Genomic DNA, 21,990 nt, shown 5'->3' with positions numbered 1-21,990 from the left:
AAGGCAGTAGGGAGAAACTAAAGAAAGAACTCAACTTGTGAAAATGGATCACCAGGTCAATTGCTGGAGTGTACTGGGGGGGTTAAACAATCAGAAGGAAAAGTGAAGACATGGATATGAGGTTAAGATCAATTGGACTGTCAGTAAAAGTAGGAAGTAGTTTAAAAGAGAAAAAGTATGTGATTGACTGTGTTAGGAAAATAAGTCAAACACCAATAAAGATGCTACTTAATTATTAATTTATTATTATTATTATTATTTATTTATTAAAATGCACAGAGGCCCCTGTCAGGATTGGGGCCTGCGGTGTTAGTTATTGAACAAACTCAAATACTTATGTACATTTTCATTTGATGCAAGAGTAGTCCTATTGACTTCAGTGCGACTACCCAGGCATATAAAGTTAAGCACATCCATAAGTATTTGCATGATCAGGGCCATAGAGATTGACTCCCCCGTCTTGAAGATCATGCAATCTAAATAAATCTATCTCGGAATGCCACAGAATCAAATCCTTTCATGGGATGGAAATCAATACACTTCTCTGCAACCATCTCTCTTTTAACATATATTCAAATTAATGGGAGTTTTCCCATGGACTTGAATGGGATCCAGATAAACCCCACTTTCCTGTGGAAATCTCTCTAGCAGTAGTTTTTTATCTTGAGCCTCAGACACCTGCCAATCCCTATGCAGTTGTGTACTCTCTCCCCTTTCCTTGCAAGCAAATAGGCTTAGGGACCTGGGTCTTACAAGAATATTTATTGCACTGAAACACCTCTTGCAACTATTATAGAGTGGTAATGACAGAAAAACGAGGGTCCTAAATTCTAAATAGGTGACTGATTATTAAGGTGCTGTGTACCCAACATCTCCCACTGAAGTATTGCAATTGGAGCTGCTGATTGCTTAGTGCATTAAAAATTGGGGTCAAGATCCTCAAAGCTCAGATGCTCAGATACTACAGGGATGAAGGCAGTCTAATAACCTATACAGACTAGAATAGAAAGGCAAGTGCCTAAAATTAGCCTTCTAAAGCCATAGTTAGGCTCGTAAATATGTTGTCTGATTTTCAAAAGTGATAAGCCTAAACTGAACAACCTTTATGGCACTTTTGCCAAATGCCATTGCAGTGACATGTCTGAAATCTGGTGGACTGGCTACACAGAAAACAATTGCTGCTGTCAACAAGGTCTTTTCCTCCAGGGCTAATTATTCTAATAAAAAAGTGAAAAAAAATTATCATAAGCAGGAAAATCATTGAAAACTCCCCAGTTTGGGGTTCAGCTCAGCGCTTTAGTATGAAGCCCTGGATTCTCAAAGGCTTTCTCCCCACTTGACCTGTCATGCATCCACTCAACACCTATGCAAGGGACGGGGGAACCCCTTCTTCACTTACACTAGGTATTGCTTCCACAGCCTGTCTAATAAAAGAATGTTTCCAATATATTTACCTTCCCTTTTGTGCTGTAGTACTACACAACCGTGGGAATGGAGGCAGTTGTGGCCTTGCTAATATGCAGCACGGTCTTGTTGGCTCTGAAATAGGGTTACCATACGTCCTCTTTTTCCCGGACATGTCCGGCTTTTCGGCAGTCAAACCCCCGTCCGGCGGCTCTGCGTAACTTACCCTGTATAAGTTACACAGAGCCGAAGAGGAGCAGAGCCCCCGCAGCTGGAGGCTCTGCTCCTCTTAGGCTCTAAGAGCCGGGCTGCCCCAGCGCTACCGGCTTCGGGCAGCCCCCGTGCCTCCGGACCCTGCGCCGCCAGAGCCCGGGAGGGGAAGTGCCCGGCTGGGGGTGCAGGATCTGGAGGCACGGGGGCTGCCCGAAGCCGGTAGCGCTCGGGCAGCCCGGCTCTTAAACAGAGCGGGGGCGGCTGGAGCCTCCAGCCCCCGGGGCTCTGTGTAACTGACCCAGTGTCAGTTACACAGAGCCAAAGAGGAGCAAAGCCTCCAGCCCCCTGGGCTGTGTGTAACTGACACAGAGGCTCTGTTTAAGAACCGGGCTGCCCGAGAGCTACCGGCTTCAGGCAGCCCCCTTGCCTCCGGACCCTGCGCCGCCAGCCAGGCACTTCCCCTCCCGGGCTCTGGCGGCGCAGGGTCCGGAGGCACGGGGGCTGCCCGAAGCCGGTAGCGCTGGGGCAGCCCGGCTCTTAGAGCCTAAGAGGAGCAGAGCCTCCAGCTGCGGGGGCTCTGCTCCTCTTCGGCTCTGTGTAACTTATACAGGGTAAGTTACGCAGAGCCGCCGGAGCCCCGGAGGGGAAGTGCCCGGCTGGGGGCGCAGGGTCCGGAGGCATAGGGGCTGCCCAAAGCCCGAGCGCTACCAGCTTCACGGTTTGCTGGGCAGCCTCCAGACCCTGCGCGCTGGGGCTCCAGCTGCGCTGGGGAAGCGCCGGCCGGGGGCGCAGGGTCTGGGGGCTGCCCGGCAAACCGTGAAGCTGGTAGCACTGGGGCAGCCCTTTCCCCCTGGCTGGGAGTGGGAGGGAGGAGGGGGCGGAGTTAGGGTGGGGGAAGGGGCGGAGTTGGGGCGGGGCTAGGGGTGGGGAAATGGGCGGGGCCATGGCCCGTGGAGGGTCCTCTTTTTTTATTTATGAGATATGGTAACCCTACTCTGAAAAGGTCCTCATCCAGAGCCCATGAAAGCAAACGGAAAGACTCTCTTTGACTTCAATGAGTGCCGGATCAGGCCCCGAGAGCACACTGCACAATGCCATATGCAGCAATCAGACACAACTTTATTGGAACTTCCGCAGCTGGCACAGAACAGGCCCGTCTCCAAGAGATTTTCCAAAAGAGGGTTATTGCTGTTGAATAATTAATATTCTGGAGACCTGCAGAAATTAACAGTATGTGCTTAACAGACAGTGCACACTGCGTTCAGTAAGCCTGCTTCTTTATACTGCTGTCACCATGACTATAAGAAAGGGATTCTCCCATTGTTTACTACAGGCTCTTGATAAGTCATTACCACTCTGGCCAGAGTTTTGCCTCCAGTCACATTCTGAAGAAAGAAACCACCGATGCAATTAACTTTCTGTTCAAGACAATCCAATTTTAAGGCTTCTTCGGAAGGAGACAGCATCGCACAGTGAGGAATGAAAAGAAATTCATATCTCAAGTATCTCCTTACTGTTGATTGTTTACTTTCTGCATGTTTTATTAGTACACTGCGTAAACTCCATGAAAAATAACTGTTGTAACATGCTTCCACGCAATAAAAAATTTACAGCAAAAGCATCAGTGCTAGATACTCAACAGTCATGAGTAACCCCATACCAGTAAACCAGTGTGCAAACAATGGAAGGAAACAAAACTGGAAAAGATTTCTGTTTGGAAACTTCAAGAGATTATAAGCAATGGTATTTTCTTTAATTATGCAGAATACCTTGCCAGTGTCCTATAATGAGATTAGCATGTAATCCACCAAAACATCAGTTAGATCTTGAATCCCTGCCCCCTATACAGCTGAAGGATCACGTATAATGGGATAACCCCCTTATGGCCAGTTATGGCAGCGCATGGCAATGCAGTACATGACCTCTTTTGTTCAATGTTACGCTGGTGATTTAGTTACCAAAACTAAAAATTGACTCTGAAGTTTTTGCAAAGTTCTTCCTACATTCCCTATAAATCATGGCACACAAAGCAAAGAAATGATTAATGGGGCCTGGGCTGGGAGTCAGGAAATCCAGGCACTATTCCCAGTTTTGCCACTGATCCACTGTCTGACCACGAGCAAGGCACTTCACCCCCTTTGTGCTTCTGTTTCTCCTCCTACCCCTCGTCTATCTTGTCTTTTTAGAATTCGGAGCAGGGAATGTCTCTTACTAGGTATTTGTACAGTGCCTGGCACAACAGGGCCTCGAATTTGGTTGGGGCATCTAGCCAGTACTTTAATAAATAAAATAATTACAATAACAATATTGGCTGGGGTACCCTATTAAGGCATGCAGCATATAAATGTGTTTTGTGACAACAGAGAGAAGACGGTACAAACCCTCTGTAATGATTTATTTGCTGGTGCAGTATCTTACTGGTTTCTTGCAAACATCAGTTAGGTTTCTGATTTGCAGCAAGTGCATGTTTTTTTTGTTTGTTTCCACAGCAGGTAGATTGCTTTGCCAGTAATCTCACTGAACTTTCCAATGGCACATTTCCATTTGTCCGAGCTCTTCCATGCCCATATCACATCCATGCCAGTTTCCTTGATATACTGCTGCTGACAAGAATGATGCAAGTCAAATGACCCAAGGGCACAGGCATAGGAGTGGGTGAACTCAACAGAAATCAAACCATTAGGCTGTCAAAGTTCTTTTGGTGGATTTGAAAAAAAATGTGTTTCTGAAATAATTATTGTTTTGATTTTTTTATTGTTACTTATTTCCTTTTCAGAGAATTTCTCCAAATGTGGTTCCCAGTGGCAGCAGCCATGAATCTGCCCATGATGCTACCAGAGTGGAATCACACGGTTTTAACAGCAGGTAATGTGAACAGCCGTGAAAACACACTGTCGCTGGGGAGTGCTTGTGCTGCCTATCCGAACAGCAGCTGCCTTGGATATGCTTGTGATTCCACTCCCACTGTCTGTCACTAGTTAGCACAAGTTCTGAGCAGCAGCACTGCACGGAGGCAGCCAGTTTGAGTAAGAAAATAATCAGAGGCAAAACAGCCGGCAAGATGACAGACATGCAACAAAATACATGCAAATATAAACAATAATAACGTAAAGGCTTTCAGATGTGAATGCCACCCTCTTCTCTAAAAAGGAGGGACAGTTACAGTCAACTCTTAGGATTTTAGTGTGAGTCTTGTAATACTTGATGCCTTACAAAAAGCCTCAGCTCCTGGAGTCATGTGAACATGCGAGACTCACAGCTTTCACATTGTTGTTTTTTAAACAAACTTTATAACCCTCATGGCCACAGAGAAAAGCTTGAAAATGTGACCTGAGGTCACCATGATGGCTCAGAAAAACAGAAGGCAAGTAAAAAGAAGCCAAATTTTGTTATATAAAAAACCTCATGATTTTTAAACCAATCTCATGATTTTTGGGAGCCTGACTCATGATAGGTGAATGTTTGGGATTCATGATGGGGAAACTGACACAAAAAGAACTGATCTGATTTATACCAGCATGGTCTACTGAACAGAGCGCTAGATTGGGACTCAGGCAAAGCGATTTCTAGTCCCAGCTCTACCTCTACAAGCACCTATGGTGGGGCACTGTCAGCATTTTGTGCTTGGCATAGTATTGGCACTTACATAATACTAATAATTATTAATTATCATTAATTAATTATCCCCATGCCAACTCTCTGGTGGCAAATGGGAAGCCTTCCTCTGGCAAGTGTGGGGACATAAATCACCAGTGTATGCTTTCATTTACAATAAAATCCAGCCTTTATGGTTGCTATGATATAAAAGTGATCCAAATATCAACCCGTACAATGTGGTTTTTCTGAGTCTGCAGCTAATACAGATGCCTCATTCACTGCTCAGAGCTCTTCTGGGCATCAGCAGAGCAAAACGGGTAAGAGCCCTGTCATTTCACTGCTCTTAATTTGAACTCTTTGGAAAGCAATGTGCTGTCGAGAATCACATCAGCTCCATCCTGCTGCTGTTGGCAAAGCTATGAGGGGCACCCACTGGGGAGTGGGACCCAAGATTTGGCGACAGGGGAGGGGCAGAAGATCCAAGACCTCATTCCCTTCTCCTCTTGACAGAGGCCACAAGGCTGTGGGATGGATAGAGATTCATGGGTTCTGTGTAAATTTAATGTGCTCTACTGAATTATTGTTAAAAACCTACACTATTGAACAGAGGCTTATTTAACCATCCTATAATTCTATTGCACTTAACTAGTGGGGATCCCACTTCCATCTATGACTTTGGCTAGTTAGTTTAGTCTTTTGGCTAGTTGGTGTCTAGCAAATTCTTCAAGTCCTGATCATTTGTAAACTCTACTACAACTTCAGACTACGTACACCTTCTTTTGCACTTAGGCAGGCAACTTTCCTTCGGGGCTGGAGGGAAATCTTAAGGTTGTTAAAAAAATTATAATACCAAGTTAAGTCAAGGTTTTGGAGAAGCAGCTCATGTGACTCACAGGAGCACAGTCACCCTTTCAACAGTTCAGACTTCCCCACAGAGAGACTTACATTTTCGCTGGAGTCACACTTCTCAGCACAGAGGAAATAGAAGCATTACCACTCTCCTCTGCTTGGGTAGCACACACCAGGGATCTGAAGATGAGTAACAGCACATGCGTAAACCATGCTGTGAAATACAGCATAAGGGCCAATGGAGGCTAACTAACCAATTCTTTTGGCTTGGATGATCTGTTAGGACAAGTTTTGCTGCTTGATAGCTACAGAAGCCCTGCAGGTAAAAACTGCAAGTTAAACTACTGAAGAATGGAGGGGAATTCCATGAAAGTTACCCAATGGTGTAAAGGCTTCAAAGGAAGCAGGTGCTTTGGCTGGGAAGCTAGACCTGAACAAGCCTGGCCAAGCTTCTCAACTAGCAGACACTTAACAAGTGTAACTTACTCAACGTTTAATTAAAAATACAGTTTATATGGCTCCCAAGGGTTCCCCCAGATTTTTGTTCAGAGAATGGTTGTACAGCCAAAGTAGATTAAGACAAAAGGGGCCCAGATCCAATCTAAACAATGGTTCCCTGCAGGCCAAAGGGCTCTCAACAGTGACTCAAAGCCTTTCTATCCACAAAGTGATCCAAGCTGATGCATTTCTATCTGATTCAGATACATAAACTTCCCTTATCAGCACACAGCTGCAGCACACTGCAGCCTAACAAGCTTTAAAACATCCAGAATCAGGGCTTGTCAATGTTTAAAGTGCTACCGTGGTGCAGCTGTAGTGCTTCAGTGTGGACACTACCTATGCCAACAGGAGCCATTCTCCCACTGGTGTCGTTAATCCACCTACCCATGAGGTGGTAGCTATGTCAGTGGAAGAATTCTTCTGTCAGCCTAGTGTTGTCTACACCAGAGATTGGGTTGGTCTAGCTACGTCTATGGCTATTAGCCAGGATGGGCAGGGATGGTGTCCCTACCCTCTGATTGCCAGAAGCTGGGAATGGGCAACAGGGGATGATCACTTGATGATTACCTGTTCTGTTCATTTCCTTCAGACATTGGCCTCTGTCAGAAGACAGATGGACTAGATGGACCTTTGGCCTGACCCAGTCTGGCCGTTCTTATGTCTCTCGGGGGGGGGGGATTTTTCACACCCCTCAGAGACATACTGGTGTAAAATTCTAATGTAGACCAGGTTTCAGTGAAATGCAACCACTTCTGGGGGCGGAGACTGGCAATCAACTCTCGTTCACAATGAGTAGCACAGGGGTGACGGAGGGGAAAACTTGGGGCCGAGGATACTAGGGTGAAGCACCTACTCTTACAGAAAGTGCCAGAAGGTCTTTAATGAGCAGACCAAACCTCAGTATTTCAAGTGTGAATCTACCCTGAAACGTGACTTTCAAACTGGCATTGGCATGGTGAAGGCTCAGTGTTTACTGTCTCTCCGTGATTTCCAGCATAACCACCTGTAATAAAAGTTCTACAAGCCAAATTCAGCTGTGCAATCCTACTGCCTTCCAATTGAGCCCTCAGCGACACTGTGCAAACCCACTGCACAGGTGTGACTGATTGGAACTTTGTGAACTAGAAGGGCTAGTATCCAGCCCCCTCTGTTAGCTATGTCCGCTCTACTGAGCTGCAAACCAGACAGGGCACACACAGGGAGAAGGCATGTGGAGCAAGAGGCCATTTCCACCCAGTTGCTTTCCAAAGTAAAGAAAATAACAATAAAAAAATCCACAGGCAGTTTTCCCCCAACGAGAGGAAGAGTGAACGTAGGAAAGATTCATACATCACAAGTGACAGCCACATCACTTAGCACACTTGTGGCAAGGAGTTCAGATACCATCGTGATGGTTGTACTATAAGAACCTGAAGAGAATAGTAATACCTCTGAGAGGAAATCCCTACAAGTCCCAGTGCAAGGTACTCAATCTACACTGGAAAAACAAAGAGATGTATCAGCCCTGCTAGGATTAGAACCTGCAGTTTCAGAGTCTCTAGGTATTACAAATCTACTGTTCAGACCAGTGGAAAATGGCCTCCAGCACATAACTGTAACAGATATGTAATGAAAACCAGAACAGTCTGGCTATTACAGTTTGCGCTGGGAAGAGTAACCAAAAAAGGTCAGTTCTTTAGGAAAAGATGGCTGGACACAAACTGCATAATAAGGTCTCCTAACACTCTCCTAGAGAGGAAATTTGTCACTCAGTCAGATACAGTCACAGGGGTTCAGCCAACAAGTCTGGTCTTTATTCACCCATCAGAAAATATTGCTGGCAAAAATGCTTTACTAGGGAAAAAAATATTTGTTTTAAACTGCTAACTGGAAACCGATTAGTATCAAATCAAAAACCCAACACAGTTGTACTAATTGTTTGAACTGTTTTATACTTTCAAGCTAACAATTAATATTTCAAACTTCCTGGGGTGTCAAATATTTACTTCTGTGTGCCATCCACCCGATACCCCTAACACGATAGCTTTTCAATAATGTGAAGGACTGTATATGGCCACATCCAATCTTTCACTGGAGCCTGCTTGGGTATGTCTACACTGCAACATAAGCCCAGGAATAGAACTCGAGTTAGCAGACTCTAGGTTTGTTAACCTAGGGCTTGAGGGTCTATACTCATTTGTAACCCCAGGTTAGGAGTGGTTGAACCCTGGGTCCCAACCTGGGGCTCCAGCATCTACACTGCATTATGCAGCCTGAGTCCAACCACTCATATTCAAGACTTCCTAGCACCCTCCCAAAATGTGGCCACTCTGGCCCTTTGTTCATGGTGCAGTGCGGGAAAATTTGACTGTTCAGAGAACAAAGTCTGTGGGACTGTGGGATACTTTTGGTGGACTCCCAAAGCACATTTTCCAGTAGGACTGTATCTACAGTAGAAAGTACTTGGGCTTGAACCCTGGGTCCCAGCTTGACTCAGGCTTGGACCCTCCACCCTCATGGGATCCTGGGACCCTGGATCCAATCCCTGGGTGATTTGTGGGTAGACAGAAGTGGGGTTTGGCTCGAGCCTGAGTTTGAACCCAGAGCTTACACTGAAGTGTAGACATACCTTTGCTGTATATATGAAAACCTGACCTAAAGCATGTGGACTCAATTCATCTTTCTTCACCAAGGACCAGCTCCTGCTCCCACTGAAGTCAAGGGGAGTGTTGCCACTGACTTGGACAGCACCAGGATTTGTAACAACTTCTAATGAAGCACCAGGATCTGTAAAACAAATTACTCCTGGGGGAATTCTGTGGCACTGTGCATGTGCAGAATTCATGTCCCCTGCTGATTTTTTTTCTCAGAAGAATACAGATTCTGCTGGAGAGACGCTGCAGTTACACCTTTCACCCATAGAGGCTGCTGTGGCACCAGAAGAGATGGCAGCCAGCCAGAGAGGCTGCATTCCTTGCAGTGAGGCCAGGTGAGGCGGCACCGGACGGACAGAGTGGGACACGTGGGGCTGTTTAGGGGGTGTCACAGACTGGGGTTCAGAAGAGCTAGTGGGGGGGACAGACTGGGGTGTGGGCTCAGGAGCTAGTGGGGTGACAGCATTGAGCCGGGGCTGAATGGAAGGTGGGGTGGGCTGCAGGGCCACATGGGGACAGGTGATGGGGGGCTGCAGGGCCACGTGAGAACAGGGGATAGGAGGTTAGGAACACATGGGGATGGGGAAGGGGGCTGCAGGGCCACATGGGGATGGGGGGTGCAGGGACACACAGGGGCAGATGTGCCTGACTGAATGGGAGAGGCTAGGGGGTTAGCCAGGATCTGCATGGGGGAGGCTCCCTAACTATACCTCCCCCTCACAAAAAAAAACTGTTCCATACTTCTCCCGCCCATACCCAGCAATCCTCCAGTTCGCTCTCAGGCTCCTCCCCAGCAATTACTTCCCTCTCCCTCAGCTCCACCATTATGCCTGACTCCCCGAAGCCTTTTAACTTTTTCTGAGGAGTGCAGGAAATATGTTCCTGTATTGTAGTTTCAATTAATTACTCAACGTTCTGTATTAATATGTCAAGTTAGGAACCTATCTGTCAAAAAAACATTCCCTGAATCTTTTGTTGTTGCTGTTGTCCATATTGTTACAGATGTACTTGCTGACACGTATTTTGAAATAATTTACCAAAATAATTGAAACTGTCATGATTATATTGTATTATTTTGACAAATAAAATATGCAGAATTTTGCAGAATTTTCAAATGTTGTGCACAGAATTTTTATTTTTTTGGCATAGAATTCCCCCAGGAGTAACAAATGTAATGATCCAGCCTTCTTCAACAGATAAACCATAGACCTCGAACCTGGCTCATGCAAGCAGAAGGGCTATGCTGCAGCCTGAGTCCCCAGAAGTTGTTATGCCCAGCTCAGGGCCTTGTCTACAATTACCCTGGTAATTACACCAGGGTAAGTGCACCCTTGCAAAACCCCTGTGATTTGCACCAGTGCAACTTCACAGTTCATATGGGTGCAGTATGTCCACGTTAGGGGGTTGAATCAGTGCAAAAAATCCTCTGTGCAGTTAACGCCTTAGCTAGAGCTCCTTTGCGAGATCATGGGAATGCACCCCAGAGCAGTAGCTCTGCTGCCCTTGGAGAGGGTGAGGAGAAAGTTCACTAGCATAACCCATCACTTTCTGATGTGTGAGGAAGAGGGGGTCAGAGGGCCAGGACCTAGGTTTGCCTGGTTGAAAAGGGACCCTGGTGGCTCTGGACAGCACCGCTGATCGGGCCATTAAAAGTCCAGTCTGTGGCTAAGGCAGGTTTCCTGCCTGCCCTGACTCTGCGTGGCTCCTGGAAGTGGCCGCCATGTCTGGTTCCTAGGCTCAGGGGCGGCCAGGGAGGCTCTGTGTGCTGCCCCCACCCTGAGTGCCAGCCGAGAACCATGTTCAATGGGAGCTGTGGGGGAGCGCTTGTGGGTGCAAGCAACATGCATAGCCCCCTGGACCCTCCGCCTAGGAGCTGGACATGCCAGATGCTTCTGGGAGCCGCCTGAGGTAAGCGCCACCCAGCCGGTGTCCGCTTCCCGAACCCCCTCTCACACCCCATCTCCATGCCCCTGGTCGGAACCCCCTCCTGCACCCCAACTCCCTCCCAGAGCCCACACCCCCTCTCGCACCCCAACTCCCTGTCCCAGTCCTGAGGCCCCTCCCACACCCAAACTCCCTCCTGGAGCACCCCACAGCCCCTCCTCCACCCCAAACCCCTTATCCCCGGACCAACCCCAGAGCCCACACCCCCCAGCCAGAGCCTGCACTCCCTCCCACACCACAGCCCTCTGCCTGCCCAGCCCAGTGAAAGTGAGTGAGGGTGAGGGAGAGCAAGTGACAGAGGGAGGGGGGATGGAGTTAGTGGGGGGCGGGGCCTTGGAGAAGGAATGCGGAAGAGGCAGGGCAGGGGGCAGGGCAAGGGTGTTCGGTTTTGTGCAATTAGGAAGTTGGCAATCCTACCAGGACCTCTCCCTTTCAAGCAGTGAGCGCACTCTGAATGACTAGTGGGGAGCAGGGCTTGTTCTCCCCAGCCATGCTATGGCTGGAAGCCATGAAGGGCCCCCTTAGGCCATGTCTACACTACAAGCTTAGAGCGGCACAGTTCTCCCATTGACATAATAAAACCATCTCAATAAGCGACAGTAGCTATGTCAGTGGGAGAGTGTCTGTGCACACAAGCGCTTATACTGGCAAAACTTATGTCACTCAGGGGGGATTTTTTTTCACATCCCTGAGTAACAAAAGTTTTGCCAATCTAAGTGCTAGTGTATACATGGCCTTATTCTCTGGCTCAGAATTTTGTCCTGTTTTTTGAGAGCACAAGAATTGAATAGAGTAATTCAGTACACTACAGTAGAACCTCAGAGTTACAAACACCAGAATTATGAACTAACCAGTCAACCACATACCTCATTTGGAACCGGAAGTACACAACCAGGCAGCAGCAGAGATCAAAACAAAAAAACGAATACTGTACAGTACTGTGTTAAACGTAAACTACTACAAAAATAAAGGGAAAGCATCATTTTTCTTCTACATAGTAAAGCTTCAAAGCTGTATTAAGTCAATGTTCAGTTGTAAACTTTTGAAAGAACAACCATAACGTTTTGTTCAGAGTTACAAACATTTCAGAGTTACAAACAACCTCTATTCCTGAAGTGTTCATAACTCTGAGGTTCTCCTCTACTTGGTATGTGATATTTGACTATTTGAATTTTACAACCCCATATCCTGTCAGAGGTTTTTGAATACCTCAGATAATGTTCTAAGGGACAATTGGTAAGGAGAACACCCACTTCTATTATGCATAACAATGATTTAGAACTGGTGATTTTCTGTGTTCTTTAATTAACTAGTCCTCCCAAAGAAGCAAATGAACGGAAAAGAATGTCTGTGTATAGTGTCCCTCACAAAGTAGGAAAATTAGTAATGTGCAGTGATACCACTAAAACGATGCTGCTTCATGAGCTAGCACTTCTTCAGAGTCACAATTTGGTTTGGGTATTCAAACGTATCAGGGAAGTCATCCACTGCATTAGTAAGATCTAAAAACCCCTCGAAATGCAGGTATACAGAAACTAGTGTGACCATTTTAAATCTCTTCTCAGGGGCACCCAAATTTAGTTCCATCCTGCAGTTAACTTTGAGCTGATCTGGGGGCATAAGAAATCGAAGCTAAGTACAGCATTTTACAGCAGAAAGCATGCTGACAACCTTTAACACTGTTCCACAAACAAGGGCAAAGCCTTCTTCACTCAAAAGAAGAAAATCCAAGTATTTTCTTGAGACTTATTTTGTTTGTATCCTTAGCACTTTCAAATAGCTGCCTCCAGTAATTTCATAATAATCATCACCACTAGTTAAAAACCACACCGGCCTGCTCACTGAAATTAGAAAGTGAAGCTTTTTGGAAAGTATATGATTAAGCAAAAGCCTTTTATCGTTTTAAAGATGAATGCAAAGCATTTAATTAACACTCACTGAAAAAATAAGATAATGGCTTACTTGACTGTGATGGGAAATACAGAGATTTAATCTGAACACTCGGATCAGGTCTGAGTGTCTAACTCTCTTTGGACACAATGTTATCACATTCATGCTTACATCATCACCCTCAGTATGATGCCGAATAATGTGGCTCCAAATTTAGATCCACAGATTGTAGCGAATACCAGTGGAACATGAGAAAAACAACAACGCCGGTCCCATTTTAGAATAAATTAAGTATTAAACAGGCACGCACATGTGTGTGTGTGTGTGTGTATGAAGCTATTTTAAGTCATTCAAATAACAGCCATTACTGTCATTCTTTGTGTGTTTTTCTGGAGTTGTGGTAGAGAGGATAAGCAGCATAGTACGTGCTCCAAGAGCAAGGTAGACCCCTCATAAAAAAAGTAGTGAGACTTCCCTCTTCTGTATCTAAAACACTCAGGCCTACAGTTTCCAATTTAAAAAGCTCAACATGTCTATTCATCATGCCATTTACAAAGTGGCATTATCTGTAAAACTCTTGCAACTTTGCTCCATAAAATGTGTCCTGTGATAACAGCAAATAATCCCTTTCTGGGTCAAGTTCATACTTTAAACACCAAGTCTGAGAAGCAGTTGTTTAGCTACACAATATTATATAATGTTAAGAATTCATCATATTTAAGTGTTTGCTGATCTTCAGAATTTAAAGCTAACCTATACACACACACACACACACATTTTTTCACTATCTGTACACTGTACAAATATTGACTGGGTCACTGGGTGGAAAAGCAATAGCAACAAACTATTGCCCAGAATTAAAATCGTTCTTGCAATTGTCTGAAGCCCTGGACAATATGTTAAAATACACCATGGATCATTTAATCCACTGGGAATATTTTTAATGTTGCTTTTGACTTCTAACTCAGTAAATATTCATTTTAACCTTTTAAATGTTGTTTTAACCATTTATTGATTATGTATTTTTCTTTGAGCTGGCTTGAGATGGCAGTTAAAGAGACATCACAGAGCAGACATATAATGACACCAGAGGTATTTTCTGTGTGTGGAATTATGACAAGTCATGCTAGTTTGGAGGGAAAAGCCACATACTAATTTGGATCAAATGCATACATAGAAACTGATTACAATAATTCAAAAAGCCAAAAGATTAATAACTCAATCTAGATACCGCATATGGCCACGATCCTGCAAAGACTTGCTTAACTTTGCCCATGTCAGAGACTATTTGTGTAAAGTTAAGAACTTGTGGAAGTGTTTGCAGGATTGAGGTCTACAGGACTGATCCTGCAGCAGTGAAGTCAATGGGAGTTTTGCCACTAATTTCAGTGAGAGCAGGATCAAAACCTATGCGTCCCGGCATGTGTAAAAACATAAGAATTGCCAGACTGGAACAAAATGATGATCCATCTAGTATGGAATCCTGTTTCCAAGCGTGGCTTCAGAAGCAGGTTAAAATGTAGTTATACCCACATATACAGAACTCTATCTAGACAGTAATATTTTACATTGTATTTTTATATTTTAGAAACACTGGTATAGCTTGTCATGCCAACAAAGCCTCATTCAATTGAACTGAAATGGAGACGTGTACGTATGGGGGAGATTTTGCTGGCTTGTTTTTTTTACAGATATTGATTTATATATATTACATCCACCTCAGCTTTGGAAGATCCTATTTGCCCATTCACCCAATGCCAGATTTTCCCCCACCCCCAATCATAAAACTAAATTGTGGGTGAATAAACGTTGTGTCTGGGCTGGTGTATTTTTAAGGCCATCATGAATGGCTGGGGGATAGATGTACAGTACACACAGCACGCTGGGGACATCAGAAACATACATTATCGTAGTGGCAAATAAAGTTCCTTTGCAAGAAACAACAAATTGTGATGGGCGTGCTGGAGGCTTTCCCTGCCTTCGCCACTGACAGACATGTCATTTTGTATATATGCCAGGAAACACAGGAGACAGCAGGTTCCCACATGTCACACAAGTGTACTAGTAGCATCTGCTGCCCAGGCACCCTGCATTGGTGGCATCCCGTGCTCATGCCCCATTTATCCACACTGTCCACAGTAGTAGCACCAGAGCCTATGCCCCCTGGGCTGACAGCACCTGATGCTCACAAACCTGTGCCAATGGCCGTCAGTATCCATGCATTCTACATCGATAACACCCGGTACTCATGCCCCACACCAGTGGCACTCAGTACTCCCATCCCATATTGGTGACACCCTGTATGTCCCATACTGGTGGCACCCAATGTCTTATATCAGAGACACCCAGTACCCAATGCCCCATACCAGTGGTACCTAGTACCCAACATCCAACACCAGTGGCACCCAGTGCCTCATACTTGTGGCTCCAAGCACCAAACTCCCGACACCAGTGGCGCCTGATGCTCACACACTCTGCATCTGTGGCACCCCATGCCCACACACCCCACACCGACGAGACCGGACCTGTGTCTCTGCCTCTGCTCCACTGGCACCAGGTGCCCACACAGAGGCACACAACCTGCAGGCGGCGCTGTGAGCTGGAAGGAGACAGGGTCTGACTTACCGCAATGAGGGCCGAGTTCCTCTGCCCCCCGTCGGCCGCTGAGCCCGGCTGCTGCTGCTGCTCCCCGTTGATCCCACTTCTGCCCCCAGCAGCCCCGTTGCTGAGCAGCTGCGGGTGATAGTCCGGCGGCGCGGCAGAGGGAGCCGGGCCGGCGCTGCTAGCCCCCTTGCTGTGCTTGCCGCTCTTCCTGGCCCCCTGGCCGTGCTGCACCAGGTTCAGCAGCTGCAGGGTGCTCTCCCGCTCGCGGTCCGAGCTCTCCGCCCGGCCCCGCTCGTAGCGTCCCTCGCAGCTCTGGTGGTGCTGGCGGCAGACGGCGATGCGGGCTCGCAGCCGCTCCACGATGGCGCTGTGCACCCGGGGGGCCACCGAGCCCCCTCCCAGGAGACCGGCCCCGAGATCCGGGGCCTGGGGGGGAGCCGTGTCCCCCATCCTGCCGGCCACGCTGCTGCTCGCTGCTCCGGCTGGGTAGCGCCTGCGATGCTGCCCCTGACAACGCTGAGCTCTGTTCTCACTGCCACATGGATGGGGACGGGGAGGTAGGGATGGTCTGGCTGGCTGGGGGGGTGGGGGGGGAGAAGGGATCCCGAGCCCGGGCCAGGCAGTCCCCAAATCTCGATCAGCCTCCCCCACCCCCACCCCTTAGCAATCGGGCTTGACCTCTCCGGAGGAGTTTGCCGGAGCTGGGGTGGGGGCGGGATGGGATTGACCCGCGATCGCTAGGTATTTGCCAACATAGAATTAAAGATGATGGGCGGTTTGCGTCCCAAGACTGCAGATAACCATTTGAAGATTTGAAGGAGGGAGATAAAAACAAATTAGCACAAGGGGGAGGGTGAAGGGCTCATGGATGCACACAGCAAAAATCCCGGGGGTGGGGGGGAGAGACCTTTCTAAAGCGGAATAATAATAAAACAAATCAAACCACCAACCCACTGCCTTAAAAAAAACAACAGTCCCCTAGACGGAGGGATTCTCCCTCCCAAATGAGTGAAACTTGGCGGCTTTATTTATTTAATTTTGGGGAGGAGGGAGAGATTCTTTAAGGGGAAATTTCTCCAGAGGAAGAAATTGCAGTGATGGGGCGCAGGAACTCAAAGACTTTCCCTTATTTTGGTTTGTTTTAATTTGGTCGAGAGGATTTTTTTATAAGCCTTCAATAAACGTGCAGATAAAGGGGCGGGAGGAGGAGGAGGTTCAGATGAGTTAAGTCTTTGTGTTTTCTCGTCTCTCTCTCTCTTTGCTCTCCAGTCTTCGTGTTTTATTACTGTCTCCAACTGTCTGCTGCTAATATTGGAGCTCCTCTAAAAATAAAAGAGATGGATCCCCAGTTGGTAACAATGTCAGTAACTGGACGTTCAGACCATGCTTTGCTTTCTATTAATCCAGCCACTGTGTAAAATCCGTATTAAGTGTTTATACCCCCCCCCCCGACCTCCCCAAGCAATAAAAGCAAACTAAGAACGCAGGCAAATATCACCTTTAGCCTATTTCCCCTTATACTCCACTTCTCACTCCCCCCGATATTTCAGTTCCAATTACAATATCAAGAAAAGCACGAGAAAACACACACACACAGAGCGATCGCTCTTCAGAGCAATTACAAACGATAGTGAAACTTACAAACTTCCAGCATTTCGCACCCAGAGTAGTCCACTGATTTTCCTTTGTGTTTTTGCATATTCCATCCCCCAAACCGTGGGGCTAGGTGTTTGCGGTGCAATTATCGGCGATGACTCTGTTGGATTCCCCCACTTGATAAGTGAAAAGTACCTTGTAATATCCCTTTCTCTTTCTTGTCTGTTGTTAGCTGCTTTGCCGATACGGGCTCACTGCACGGGGGTTACGGGGACACACAGGCTTTCATTGTGCTCGGATAAGGCAGAGCGGCGGCGGCGGAGAAAGCGTCTTGGGAAGCCCTAGTGGAAGGACGGTGTCACTGCAGGAAGAAGTAATAGCCACAGAGAAGAGGCAAAAGAGAAACACGAAGCCTCCAAGCGGCAAAGGAGATGAATGAAGAGAGCAGCAAATTATGAACTATGATCCCAGTGATTTAGTTGCATGGATGGAAGCCAAGGAAATCCCCCTTTCTATCTCCAGGTTTATGTGCTACCTCTTCCCTGGCTCTGAAGGTTCAATAACTTCCCTTATTCCTAGGGAATGCATTTCCCTCCTTCTGTATATATATCTCTTTGTATTGCGTAATCATCCACTAATTATATTAGGGCACCCTGCTTACCCTCCTGCCCCAGCATCAAGCCCTTTGTGCAATTACTAGGAGTTTCACAGGTAAATCACAGCTATGAACTCTCTTAGCAGCTGCATTTCTCTGCAGTATAAGTGGAAAAACAAAAGTAGTCATTCTTGTGCAATGCTGTGTGTACATATCTTAGCAGACCAAGGGTCTTTGTGGTCAAGGCTGGGCGTCGGGAGCTTTGGGTTCAGTTCCCAGCTCTGACACAGACTTCCTGTGTGTGCTTGGGCAACTCATGTAGGCCCAGGTCTTTACATGCCTAACTCTCATTCAAATAAATAGGAGTCAGATACCTAAATATCTTTAATGATCTGGGCTCTAATCTCTGTTTCAATCCCCCTCTGTAAAATGAACACAATAATACTTCTGTTGTCTGCCTTCTCCATTTAGGCTATAGGATCTTTGGGGCAGGGATTGCTTCTCATGATTGTGATTGTACAGCGCCTAGCACAGTGGAGCCCCCCATTCTCATTTGGTATGACTGGAATAGTAATAATGTGGATGTGTCATAGTGACACACTAGAGATGCTTGATTAAAGGTGAAAATGCACTCTCATTTATGAGCCTTCATTTTCAGGTGCTTATCACTTTCCACACACACAAAAATCCTTTTTACTTAAATTTAGAAATAATGAAGCAAAAGGATTCTAAAAATCACCTAAAACAAACATACATATATACATATGCAAGTAAATCCAGCCATGCTTATTTCACTGTGATCCTGGACACGTGATATCAGCCAAGAAACTGCACATTCAAATAACCACTCATAGTGGGTTCTCAGTGGTTGTTGTGCCTGAGAGAACTGCTGGACTGGTCCCACAGCACAGTCAACATGCAGGGCCAAACCTCACTGCCCTGTTCTTTTTGATCTAATAGAACCCAGTTCTTTGATTTTAAGGCATGCTGCAAGCCCCGTCTGGCATCCCAGGCATTTGAAGGAGCTGAGTTAAGAAGAGGGAAGTGTGGCTAAGGTGGAGAGGGGATTTTTGTTTAGCCCTGAATGGCTGAATGAATGTGGAAGAATTTATTGGTATTTATTTGATATATTTAAAAGAAAATAGCATTCATATGCCTAAAGCGAACATTTTGAAAAACCTAAATTGCTTAAGAGTTGCACTGACTGCAATGGGACTGAAGAATATGCTGAAAGTTAACCATCTGTTAAAGTGCTTTACTGAATTGGGGCCTTGAATTTTGAGCCATTTCAGCAATTAGTTTTTCAGTGATGCTTCTTGTCTCTAATTAAAATGACTGCAGTTTGTAAACCTTTTGGCTTCCATTTAGTTTTTCCCATCTAAATATACTGTTTGAACACATTCTGTAGCCTTTGTGGGATCATTTAACTTAACAAGTTCAAGGAGTGCTATGTTCAGCCTGTGTCCATTTTTTCTTATGGACAACTACAATGCCCTTATTATGGACCAGGTTCATGTGCTTACATTTTGCATACATTGCAAAACAGACCTCTTTTATATCTCAAAACTCATTTTTGAGATATAAAAAAACTAATAAAAACCCAGCAGAGTCCTTAAGAGTTAGTCTTGTGTACATATTATTTCACAAATATCAAATTTTCAATTTTAGATCACATTCATGTATTGCCCAGAGTAACACTGAATATATATAAAACATCCAGGTTAATGGAAATGAACAACAAGGTGTGGTATCCTATCAGTTGTCTGCAATGCTATTTAAGAGAAGTAAAAAGAAAACATGATCATTCTAACATTTGCTACATCATATATTTTCTTAAGCTCTTTGGTTCTGACCTCTGGACTCAAATTATAAATGTACATTTCTCTTTTTTATTTAAAATATCAACAAGATGTAATCAGTAATTCAAATTTATAGAACGTGTTTACTGTCTGCAAGATATTTACCATATTTACGTGTATTTATCTAACGCACCCACACTGTTTATCCACAATGACTAAAAGAAGGTTAGAGCTGAAGGCCTTTATTTATTCAAATAAAAATAAACTAGCTAAGTTAAATATGGGAATACATGTAATTGCCTTCTGATATGCTAGAAATTTACTTTCTCACACCAGATGCTCATTGTCCATTCTGGCCTTAAAAATCTAGGAATTTATCGACACTATATACACCAGTCTTTGAAACGAGGTGGTCACAAAGAGCACCTACGCAATCCCCCCTTTCACAAATTTCAGCACAAACACTAATGCCCTGTTCCCAAGAAGCTATTCTGCTCCAAGAACTGACTCCAGTTAGAGAGACTGAGGCAGAGAGCACAAACTGTTCTGCTTGCAGCAACTCCTCCCAAAATATTTTGCATCACAAAACTAACACAGAACTTCTTTAAAGACTCAAAGGTGCTCATATTAAGAAAATACAGTAACTCTTCATTTAACGTCCTCCTGCTTAACATTGTTTCAAAGTTATGTCGCTGCTCAATTGGGGAACATGCTCATTTAAAGTTGTGCAATGCTCCCTTATAACGTCGTTTGATTGCCTGCTCTGTCCACTGCTTGTAAGATTTTGTGGAAAAGCAGCGACTTTACAAGGGAGCATTGCACGGGTTCCTCTTCTCCGCCTGCTCCTCCTCCCTCCCAGCACTTCCCCCACCGCCAAACAGCTGTTTGCCGATGCTTAGGACTTTCTGGGAGGGACGAGAAAAAACGGGGAAGCACCGCATCTCCACTCCTCACACTCCCGCCCAGAAAGTCCTAAGTGCGAAGCGCTGGGAGGGAGGGAGAGGAACGGGGATGCAGAGTGGCGTGCTCCGGAGAGGAGGTGGAGTGGGGGTGGAAAGAGGTGGGCCTGGAATGGAGCGGGGACGGGAAGAGACGGGCCTGGAGTATCCCCCGGCAAAGTTGGCGCCTGTTCTTCTCCAGGAAAGCTGCCACTGCTGCTGCAAAGGTGCTTCCTAGCGCCCTTGCCTGCAGTGGGCTGTGCCTGTGTGGGGTAAGCCAGGGGCACTTCCCAACTACAGTACAGTACTGTACAGTATATAATGCCTTTTGTCTGCCCCAAAAAACCTTTCTTTGGAACCTAATCCCCCGCATTTACATTAAATCTTATGGGAAAATTGGATTAGTTTAACATCGTTTCACTTAAAGTTGCATTTTTCAGGAATAGATCTACGTTAAGTGAGGAGTTTACTGTAACTTGTAAGATGACTGTGTGTGACAGCCCCATCTGGTGACTCCTGCCATAACAATTAAGTACAGACACTACTTTATTTTCTTAAATAACAAGGAAATTAAATATAAAAACAATATTAATGCAAAATTTGTCACAAATTTAAATGCAAACATTTTAAGAAATGAAAAAGTTAAGCTTCTCTTACTGTTAACTCTCCCACATTGCACACACTGCACAGTCAGATGGTTAATAGAATAGGATTTAAAATATATATTCTCAATATATGCAAATTAATATTACTTTACAAAGCATGTTTAAATTTTGTTGACTTCTATTCACTTCTATCCCTTATCATTACATTAATGTAGTGTTTTGAATTTTGTAGTGTTCAGTTTAATTTAAGTAATATTAAATCAGAAAACTAGAATTTTATTTGATGGAATAATGTAGTGGAATCAAGATTTCATATTCTTTTAAGAGGTACCATAAGTTCCTCTTCACTGTGCAAAAGGTAACACATGTAATAATGGGAGATGGGGCTAGTTGGGAAAGGCTGCTAAGCAGCATACATCTCACCCACTTCAGACAAATGTGTTTGGGGCTCTCTGGGAATTCTAGCTGGCCACAGAGGCAGATCTGGGAAGAAGCTGTTTATTCTATGTGGCAATACTGCACTACAAGTCCCCATGTAACCCTTTCGAGCAAATGCATGTAGCGTTCTGAAATACCTCTTTGGCCACAATTCCCACCAGCTTCTTCCTTTCCAGATACCACAATGTTACCGGAAAAACCCATTCACAGCCTTAATTGCATTGTCTTACCTTTGACAAGAATATCCTGGTCTAAATCCTAGGAATTAAGGCCAGGCTTTTTGGAAATTGGGGAAAGCCCTCTCACCCCCCCATAACTGCTTAAACAGTGTTCTGTTGCGAAGTACGTATCACTGCTCTGTGCACATGTAACAAGTAATGGCTA

At 45.4% G+C, this 21,990-nt stretch overlaps 1 protein-coding gene across 2 annotated transcripts in view; it reads right to left on the bottom strand.

The window, feature by feature from the left end:
- Positions 1-16,213, bottom strand: part of MAML2 (mastermind like transcriptional coactivator 2) — a 285,160-nt gene extending 268,947 nt beyond the window's left edge. For both annotated transcript variants that reach the window (XM_054015606.1, XM_054015607.1), the window contains exon 1: positions 15,657-16,213. In XM_054015606.1, coding sequence (XP_053871581.1) covers positions 15,657-16,085 — 429 coding nt within the window. In that variant the 5' untranslated portion in view covers positions 16,086-16,213. The remainder of the gene's footprint in view (positions 1-15,656) is intronic.
- Between the last annotated feature and the right edge of the window lie 5,777 nt (positions 16,214-21,990).

The sequence above is a fragment of the Malaclemys terrapin genome, chromosome 1, assembly GCF_027887155.1.
Source record: "Malaclemys terrapin pileata isolate rMalTer1 chromosome 1, rMalTer1.hap1, whole genome shotgun sequence".
Lineage (NCBI taxonomy): Eukaryota > Metazoa > Chordata > Testudines > Emydidae > Malaclemys > Malaclemys terrapin.
Note: the sequence above shows the minus strand (reverse complement) of the source record. Positions and strands in the feature narration are given on the sequence as shown.